General features: G+C 38.8%; 1 protein-coding gene across 1 annotated transcript in view; it reads right to left on the reverse strand.

Annotated features, from left to right (window-relative positions):
- Nucleotides 1-2,438: 2,438 nt before the first annotated feature.
- FAM204A (family with sequence similarity 204 member A) overlaps nucleotides 2,439-10,545 on the reverse strand; it is a 107,744-nt gene continuing 99,637 nt past the window's right edge. Inside the window, exon 7 of the mRNA XM_069099057.1 lies at nucleotides 2,439-2,516. Coding sequence (XP_068955158.1) covers nucleotides 2,454-2,516 — 63 coding nt within the window. The 3' untranslated portion in view covers nucleotides 2,439-2,453. The remainder of the gene's footprint in view (nucleotides 2,517-10,545) is intronic.

Here is a 10,545-nt window from a genome sequence, read left to right on the forward strand (position 1 = left end):
TGGAAAGGAAGTACTTCAAAAGTTATCATTCCCATTTTACAGATGAAAAAACTGAACCTTGGGGAAATTAATGCCCAAGGTCAGATGGCAAAGAGTGACTGATGAAGAGATTTAAACCCAAGTCTTCCTGACTTCCTGGCTCCTGATGATCTACTATGCTACTTTGCCTTTAATGGATTTGGCAACTAATTGGATAGGATAACTGAGAGAGATGGTTGAATCAGGATGACTTATTCCTTTAGGTAAGTTCGTAATTTCTCTAGAGTAAAATCTTTGCTTATCACCATACTATCTAGAACAAAGCCTACTATGCATTCTCCACACATATGTAAATAATCCTTTGCCATATACATTTGTGATAAATAGATGTGTAGAATTTATCCAAAAGCAGGTTATGGCTAGAGAAAACACTATTTGAAAAGAATTTAAATTTTATTCCCTGATGCTACTTGGCCAAATACTCTTAAAACTTTATAATACACAAAGGAAACCCAATTACTTATTCATTTGATATTTATTAGTTTGGCATATTTGTGGAGTCTGATGTAAAGTACCTGGTGTACAATAAAGAGCTAATATTTGTTTTATTATGATACCTGTTTTATTGTACAATGGGGATATTTTTCTGGATTTTTTAAGAGTCTTGTGGCTCTCTGGTTCATGTGAATTCTTAATGGAGCATTTCTCTGTGTTTTATGGTACAACAATTTATTGAGTAATTTACATCAACACTGATTTGAAATGATTTATTTAAATAATTTTTGGCACATTGGAAGCTCTCAGTGCAACTATTTCTTAATAGTACAACTTATTCCTTCCCCTGCCACAACCCCATGTTGTGGTGAGAGAAACCAAAGGAGTTAAGGGATGGACTGTGGAACATCTGTTGTAGTTTCAAACTATGAGGAGGCAGTGCTAACTCAGGGAAGCCTTCCTTTCCCTTTCCTAATGACTCAGAATCAGAAAGTACTAACATGTACGTGTACATGTGCAAAATGTTATGATGAACTGAGTAGTTTAAATAAACAGTAACACCTTCATGGAACAGTTGACTCTCATGTCGCCCTTTCCAGTTACAAAGCATTTTGTATATTACCTTATTTGATCCTCATAACAATTCCATGACATCAAGAAAAGTCTTGGATTTAGAGGTCCAAGTATCACAGCTTTGATTTAGAAGAACTGAGTTCAAGTCTCAATGTCACAACTTCATACTCAGTTTGACCTTAGCCAAATTATTTTATCTCTGTGAATCTTGGTTTCCTAATATGCAAGATGGGACACTGCTACTTGCTTTAAAGTAGTATTTCATGCATATATCAAAGTATGTACTTCAGAAGATAACTGTGAAGAAAGTACTTTGTAGAGAATAAGGCACTATACTGTTAAGTGTAATCATATAGTACTATCTCAGTTTTAGAGATGAGAACACAAACACATAAAACAGATTTGTCCAAGATCAAACTGACTGACAAGTAATAGAAATAGGTTTTGGAACTGCTTTCCTCAATTTCACTCTTATGACTTCATTTCTTTGTCTCTTAAATGGAGGGATTATAGCTCATTTGTATCCCAGGTGGCACTGTTAGCCACTATCCTGATCCTATTGAACAGGAAGGAACCTAGCTGAGCAGACCCACACGAACACTGCCGGTTATTTTCATCTGCGCCCCTGGTTAGAAATGCTGCAGAAGCCCCAAGCTCTCTGTGGTTCTCAGAGTTAGTTATTCTCTGCAGCACTTCCACCTCTCTCTGTAGGATAACAACTTATTGTCTAGGGCTATGTGGATTATTAAAGTTGCCTAATCAATGCAGCTGAGTTCCCCACCAGTTGGCAGACCCAGACTCCTACATCACCTGTATAAATTTGAGTTCTGATCAAGTTATTTTGGCATAATGTACTCAACTCGCCATAGTAGTAGATAAACATATTTAATAAGCAAACAGTACATTGTAACAAGAAAACAATGTGAGAAAACAAAACAACTACCTAGTAGCTACATGTCAGCCACTCTCCTGGGTCTCCTGAGAAATATAGAAGTTGGGAAGTCTCCTGAGAGTATACAAGTTGAATCAAACACTAGGAAATCCTAGGAAATGTACAGTATATTATTGTCCCTTTTGAGAATGCAAAGGAGTGTTGACAATACAACACAGTTCCAAACTTGAGATTTAACTCACATATCAAGTAGGGTTGGTCATCACATGAAGACAGTCTGTAGGAACTCTTAATCTAGGACTTAACGGCACAAAGAATGGTTAGGGGATTGAGAAGAAGATGGAACTTCCCATGACTAGTGCTCTTCTCAGTCTTCACTATCCTCTTGTTAGCAGGAATCTCCAACCTCTTCTGGACAAAGCTAGCATTGCTTGTGGAGCAGGATGAGTGGACCCAAAGGCCGGTCCTGGCAAGAAGTGTCATACCACTAGGCTGCCCTGGAGTTCCTTCTTTTTTAACCTTGACTGTAGCTCCCTATTTTGTAGTCTCTTGTAACTTCTTTTTGGCACTTTCTATCCTGTTAAAAAGATCAAAAGATGTTAGAGATGGAAGAGAACCAAATGATGGTCTAGTATAACCTTGTTCAATTCTCAAATTGAGAGCTGAGACCCAGAGAGGTAAACTGCTTTTGATCATGGTAACACAACTAGCTTTTTGATCTCTGGTATTACTTTTTTGAAAACCAAATCCCTCTGGGAGGAGTTAGACCACAAACTGTTATCAGCTGGTAACACCTTAACTGAGATTAGCTGAGAGCTACCTGAGATCAAGGATGGAATAGAAACCTGTTAAGGAGAGGAAATATACACCAGGAGCAAAGCAATGAATGATCTGCTCACAGAACCTGGGAGGAGAGCAAATGGACAATTTGATGATGTCACAGTCTTATATGGACATCCTCACTTTGTCTTCCACATGGAGGACTGGGGATGAGATAAACTGTCAGGGAACCACCTGAAGTCCCCTAGCCCTTTCTCTTTGGATCTTCCCCTGGGGGTTCCCTTTTCCTGCCTTGCTTCCCCCTGGTTATATCACAGGAAGTAGAAGCTTACTACACATCCTTATCTGTTCATTCTGCAAATGATAAAAAGGATTGGTTGATTGGCAGTTCTTTGATCTCTGACTTGCCAATACACTCTACTTATAGTCTTCTATTTCTTCCAGATCTCTCCTCTTTTAGGGATTCTTTTTCTAATTCAATTCACCAAATATGTATTCAGGGCTAGCTATATGACAAGCACTAGGGACAGTCAAGAAAAAAAATAGTTCTTGCCCTTTAGAAATTTACATTTTACTAGAAGGACAGAACATGTACACAAATAAATGTCACACACGGTGAACTGAAGCTAGACTGGGCACCAACAACAGAGGAGAAAAGGGAAGGATTCTTGAAGCTTAAAGATTCTGAAGAGAGAACAGTCCTGACATTTCTTAAGGTATTCCAAACCTGCTCGAGCTAATTAGTGTCTAGCACTTCCAAAGAACCCAGGGGTATTGACACAGCCTCTCGAGCTTAATGTTGCCACCGGCACAAGAGAGAAAAACTTATTGTGGAAAGAGTGCTAGACTTGGAATCAGTAAACCTGGGTCCAAACAGGAATCTGCAATATTCTCAGAGTTCCCACAGAGAAATCATTTAATCTTATAAAGGAGACAGGAATCAGAATGGGGCAGCCCAACATGTTCAATGAAAACTCAGTTCTGGTTTTCCTATGTTCCCTATAGCTTGGGATCAGTCTTGAAAGTCTATTTCCCCTAAAGGCAATTTCTAGCTCAGGTGAAGAAGAGCCATTTCCACACATTTTCTAGGAAGATTTGAGTAAAGGAACATGGAGTAAGTAACCCCTAAAGTCCTGAGACCAAATTAGGGCAGCTCATAACTTATCTCTTATCTGACTAAATGCTATCTGAGACAGGCTGAAATCATTAACTCGCCTGGCCAGGATGGGAGTAACCTGTCATGTACCTGGCACAGGGATGGAAGGAGGAGCAGACACCAGCAGGAGTTGGATACTAAATCTCTAAAATAAAATGACTAGGTCAGAAAAATTCCCCAGGCTCAGAGCTTTACCTTCTTTCCCCCTTGACAGCAACATGTGCCCTTTTGAAGCAAAGAAAAAAAATGGCCCAGATGAAGATCACATTCATTTAATGCAGTGTTCTTTTCCATAGTTGTGAAAGGAAAGGGCTTTTATCAGACCCTATTAGATCTGTGATATATTTTTTGAATGACGTGTATAATAATTAGACTGTAAAGATGTGCAGTTAATCCATTTAAAGGTGTAAAGAAGTCCATTTAATGAACATTATAGTCACATTAGACTTGGAAACATCTAACTCTTTTGTTGAATAAAAAGAAGTTCAATGAGATTAACTTCTCTTAGTTGGTTTTAAAGAATAATCAAACATGCCCTACTCTGATAGTGTACTATTCCTTCATGCATGGATCCTGCATACCAATGTCTCCTAGAATAGAAGGGTTAGAATCAGACTGGAAGACCTACTATTTCAGTAAAATAATTACAAATTAAAGAGGATCACTTCGACTTTCTAGACTTACTCTACGATGATAAGAAGCTGTACCCCTTGAACTTGTAATTATATAACAGAAATGTTAATCTCCTGGTTTGCTATTCTCTTTGGCTGCATTAAACGTATTCTCACAATTATCAAGTTTACTTCATGACACTCAGACGTTTCTACTGGGAGACCTAATATTTGATCATATCAGATTTTGACCACAAATACCATAATGGAATTCTGTTTTCAAATCTCAAGCTATTTCCCATTCACCAATGAGGATGCCCCACCATGCTGTGCAATTATACAAAGTTGAAAATCATTTGTATCCTTGTGTATGTGTGTATTTTTAAAATATTGACTATCATTCTGGCTTCCTATTTATTTTCATGTGCTATTTCTAATAAGGGAAGCTGCTAAAAAATAATTTTTTTTCTAAAGAAAATCAGCTTAGCCTAGTGGTTAAAGGATTAGCCTTGGAGTGCTAAAGATTTGGATTCAAATTTTGACTCTTTCTCATACCAGGCAGATATTTAATGTCTCAGTGTTTCAGGGAGCTAATTCTCTAGGACTATAAGTCACAGATACAGATGAGTCACCAAACTGAATTGGAGGTTGGTTTGTCCCTACCCCAAACCACCACAGCAGGTGTTCTCCAAACCAAAGAAATCATAGAATTTGACCCCAAGGATAAATGAATTTAAAAGAAGGAATTAACAAATATGGTGCAGTCTAGTCTTGCATAAAGTAAATTTTAATTCCAAATGCAATTTCAATTAATGTCACCCTTTCTGTTGAGAGAGGGTTCATCTGAATCAGGGGTTTCCATGGGGTTCAACACAAATTTCCCTATTTGAATATGTTAGACATAGGTAAAGCTTTAGCAATAAGAGTCATAGACCTCCCTGAAACACTCTTCTAAAATTGTTTCTTTTAAAACACAAGAGTATATGCTTCACAAAGTACTTGGTAATAAAATTGTTCCTGTGATCAATGGGTAAAAACCCAATGCTATTATCTGTTGTGATGAAATTAAAATAAAGAAAGAAACCCAGGCCTCAGGTTGTTATCTACTCTCTTTCTGAGATGGGGAAGGGGACAAATGTTTACATTAACAAGAAACATCCACTGACAATAAGGACAGTTATGATATAAGCTTATTTGTAAAGATAAAATGCAGAGACTATTCAGAAACAGCCTGATGGCTGTGTGTGCGCTTAGTCTGCTAACCCTGTGCCTCGCTCGGTGTAACTGCTAACTGGATGACCAATAGATGATGGGGTGGGAGGGGGTGGGGAGGGAGAGTTGTCCAAGCCAAATAAATAGCCCATTTTAGATCCTTTCTGTAGTTTAGGAACAAAGCAGATAAGATCAAGAGACAACATAATCCTGGCTAATGTAGTGTGATTGTCTTGTAGAGTGTAATTGGACATTATGTAGTATTGGTATATTAGTGAAGTTGGATAAGAACAATTAACTCCGATGAAAATGCATTTGTAAAAAGGTGGCTGTGCCCTCTAGAGGGAAAAGTGTTGTATCAAAGCCTATTCTTGGGCTAGCTGTCGGGTTCATGTACCTACGAGCCAAGCCCAGAAATGAGGAGCCTAGATTTAGACTGGACAGAATCATATACTGAGTCACATCTCTCTGAGACACTTAAAAAAAAAACACAATTTCTTATGACTAATGTGAAAATGTTTAATATGAATGCATAAGTAGAGTCTATATCAGGTTGCACGCCTTCTTGAGGAGGGGCAGGGAGAAAATTTGAAACTCAAAATCTTATGTAAGTGAATGTTGAAAAATAAAAATAAATTAATTTTTAAAAAATAATTTAATTTAATTTAAAAAAATTTTAAATCACAAATTCCTTCTACAAATGCAGGTTTGGACCCCAGTAGGAGCAAGACAAAGAAAACCACTTCCAAAACTCCATGATTTGTTCATTTTCCTCGGTATCATATTTCCTCAGATACTGTTCTCTCAGAGCGTTAGGGATATTTTTAGAAGAGAATGGAATCATATTAACTGTTACTAGCATGAGCCCAGCCCAAATGCCGTCTCTTCCACAAAGCCTTCCCAAGTCAGACTTTACCTAATATTTTGTGTTATAATTCTTTAAACCATTTTCCAAATAATATTATGCATGTTGTTGCTTGTTATTGTTCAGCTGTTTCAGTCATGTCTGACTCTTTGGGACCCTGTATGGGTTTTTTTTTGTCAGACATGCTGGAGTGGTTTGTCCTTTCCTTCTTCAGTTTAATTTTACAGATGAGGAAACTGGGCCAAACAGGGTGAAGTGACTTGTCTAGGGTCACACAGCTAGTCAGAATTTGAACACAGGTCTTCCTGACTCCACAGCTGGTGTCCTACCTACCCCTAATATTGTGTATAAGAGTTATCTTTGTTGGTGTTTTGTCTCTCCTACTAGGCCAGAAGCCCCTTGAGAGGAAGATTAAGTTGTCTTATTTTAACTTTGCCCTTCCCTCAACACATGCAGTAGGTATTTAGTAAATGTTTGTTGTTAATTTTCATTTTCTCCTTCTTCCAGGTTTTCTATTCTACATCAAATGTTACCTTCCTAATGAAGACTTCCCAGATCTTCTGTACCCCCTCCCCAAGAAGGAACCTCTTCCTTTGAAATACCCCTTGATCATTTTGTACCATTACTCCCACCTCTACAAAACTGGTATTTCACTGGGGGTAGGGTACTCCCTGTGTGGAAACTCTTCTACTAATACAGATGGAGAGATGGGTATGTAATTTATAATGTTTGAAGATTTCCTGTGCTTAGGGGTTAAATTATTTACTCATGATCATACAGCCATATAGGGCAGCTAGGTGGTACAGTGGATAGAGTGCCAGGCCTGGAGTCATGAAGACCTGAGTTCAAATTTAGCTTCAGAGACTAATTAGCAGTGTGACCCTGGGCAAATCATTTACCCCTGTTTGCCTCAATTTCCTCATATGTAAAATTAGCTGGATAAGGAAATGGCAAACTGCTCTAGTATTTTTGCCAAGAAAACCCCAAAAGGGGTTATGAAGAGTTGGATATGACTAAAAACAACTAAACAAATACATCCATATAGTAGAGGAAAGTCTTTCTGACTGCATTTATATCCATTATATCACATGGCCTCTCCTTCCTATCTTCTAGCCCTGATAGTAATTGATATCCCTGTCTCATCTCCCCTACTAAACTCTAAGCTCCATGAGGGCAGGGTGGTATAGTGGATAGAGGGCTGGATTTAGTCACTTAACTTTTGGAGCATCAGTATCCTCATCTTTTATTTTTGTACCACAGCTATGATTTCATTTGTATTGGGAATTCTGGGTGAGGAAACATATCAATACAGACTGGCACCCATTCTTCACTTTATATTAGAGTCTTAAAGAGTTGTCTAGGGTCACTGAGAAGTTAAGTGATTTTCCCAAAGTCACACAGTCAATGTATTTCAGAGATAAAACTTGAACCCAAGTCTTCTCAAGCAGGTATGAGGTCACTCTCCACTATATCATGCTAATTCTCTTTCTTAGCTATAAAATAAGGGTAATAACAATTGCTCTACCCACCTGCCTCACAGGTTATTTTGAGGAAAGCAGTTTTTAAACTCCACCTTGTACCATCACCCCCAAAAGATAGTACAGGACCATCACAAAAGGCTCCCTGGAGGCTGTATTTGGACTGAACCTTGAAGGTGGAGATGGGGGGAGGAGGGGTTTGCATTTTAAGTGGAGAGAATAGCTTGAGCAGAAATATATAGTTGAGAAGCACAGAACCTGTTTGGGGAATTGGGAATAGTTGTGGCTAGATCAGGGGTGGGGAGGCCACATGGGGCCCTCTAAGTCCTCGTGTGGCCTTACCCCCAGTGAAATACCAGTTTTGTAGAGGTGGGAGTAATGGTACAAAATGATCAAGGGGTATTTCAAAGGAAGAGGTTCCTTCTTGGGGAGGGGGTACAGAAGATCTGGGAAATCTTCATTAGGAAGGTAGCATTTGATGTAGAATAGAAAACCTGAAAGAAGGAGAAAATGAAAATTAAGAGTGTGGCCTTTTGTCTGACCCCAAACTTCAAAGGGCCACACCTGAGGACCCAGAGGGTCACATGTGGCCTTAAAGCCCTGGTCTAGATTGTAAAGGCCCTCAAATGTGAAACTAAGATGTTGGAACTTTATGTGATAGGAACATAGATTTGTATGTTAGGATTTATATGTTAGGAAAATGAATACAGCAGTCTGGGCAAGCTGGCATGGAAGAGTGTGATACTGGAAATAGGAAGTCCAGGTGCAGTCTAAGGGAGAGATGCTTTGGCTTAGGTAGAGACAAGTGGGAGTGGAAAAGAAATAGATGGAAAGTCAACCACAGGGACAGGTCTCAGTGTGCACCATATTGAGCACCAAGGATAAGCTGGGCAAAGCCAAAATGCACATGCATAGTCAGGGGCTCTGGCCTTGAGTTCCAAAGTCAGATAACATGACAAAGTCAGGAGGAAGCTTTGAACACCAGGCCTCTCCCTGGTTAGATGAAGGTCAAAAGTAAGACATAGTCTTCTCTTTGCCTCTTAATTATTTGAACAGAATCTAATTTGGGTGACAAGGTGGCCCTGGAGAGCCTGTCATCTCCTGCAACAGTTGGCAATGTCAACCAGTGTACCAGGCTATTCAGAAAGCGTTTAAAATGATTTAAAATTTAAAATTATGCTCCAGTAAAGAATGTCCTTTTTTTTAAAAAAAAAAGTTATAAGCAGTACCTATTCATATGCAGAAAATGTGTCAAAATGGCTTTATCTCAGATAGTTCCTAAGAAATGTGTCCTTTTTCCCTCTACCTGAAAGGATCATTTGCATGAGAATACATTTTTAGATTAGGTTATTAGATTCTGTTTCGATTGCACAAATAATTACAATAACCAGGACACTGTAAGGGGCTGGATTGGTAAGCTGTTCTAGATGTTACTTTACTGGATAAACTGGTAAGAAAATTGAATAAGAACAGAGGAAGGTGAAAATATTTTGTCAATATCCTCCCCCTTCCCCTCTTCCCTAGCTACCCTCTAAGGTGATTGCTAGACCCTCTAAATACATACTTCCAGAACACTAGGTATGGGGGTGAGGGGGAAGTTATTTGCGTGAAACAAATGCTTCAGTGCCTGGAAATCACTATCATGCCCTGCAGTAAAGCTAATCACTCCATCCTCATCCTCAACACATTTATCCACCTCCTAATTCTTCACCTAATTAGAGAGAAATTCAGAGGAGCTGGACTGGTCAGGGAGGTAGGGATTAGGGTTAAGAAAACACTTGTATTTGAAACCCCCTACCTCCCCTGGTCAGTGTGAAAGATTCTTAAAGAATCTCCCACCCTAGCTAATCCATGACCCTCAGCAGGGAGGAGTGTTAACAATTTAGTTTAAAACTCACACTCTCAGACAAATGCATCAAAAACGGCTTTTCTTCTTTGATTTATAGGTATTAGTTGTTTTTCCAGGCCCCATTAAGGACTCTTCATCCTGTACTGCAAGGGGCATTAAGAACTAGCAAGTTAACGTTGTTCCCAGCTCTGTATTATTCAAAGGCAATTTACACTAATTATTCGAGGCCATGGTGTTGCCCATATTAGTGGAATGAACCATCTCAGCAGGTTAAAGTACTTTTGAAATGGTAATTTATTACTGAGGTATAAAAATGTCCTTGAATTAAAATAAAGTATGATTTTTTAATGGCAATTTTTAAAGACCAGGGACCGAGACATTCCGTGCCCCCTTTTTATTTGCACCGACACCAGCATAATTACGTGTCTTTTAGAAACCCAGGTTGTCAGACCGGTGGCAGTGCATTCAAACACTGACATTACAATTATTACAAAGATCTTTCCTTGTTTGGTGCATTTTTCTACCCAGTTTACCAAGTGAAGCATGACCAAATAACACTGTGCCTGCTGAGCTCCAAAGTTCAAATGAACCTTCAGATTCACAAACAATTGTTATCAGGGTTTTATGTCAAAAAAAAAAAGAAAGAAAAGAGAAA

This window comes from Petaurus breviceps, unplaced genomic scaffold, assembly GCF_028583685.1.
Source record: "Petaurus breviceps papuanus isolate PSGF00001 unplaced genomic scaffold, PetGlider_PUasm1.0 37, whole genome shotgun sequence".
NCBI lineage: Eukaryota > Metazoa > Chordata > Mammalia > Diprotodontia > Petauridae > Petaurus > Petaurus breviceps.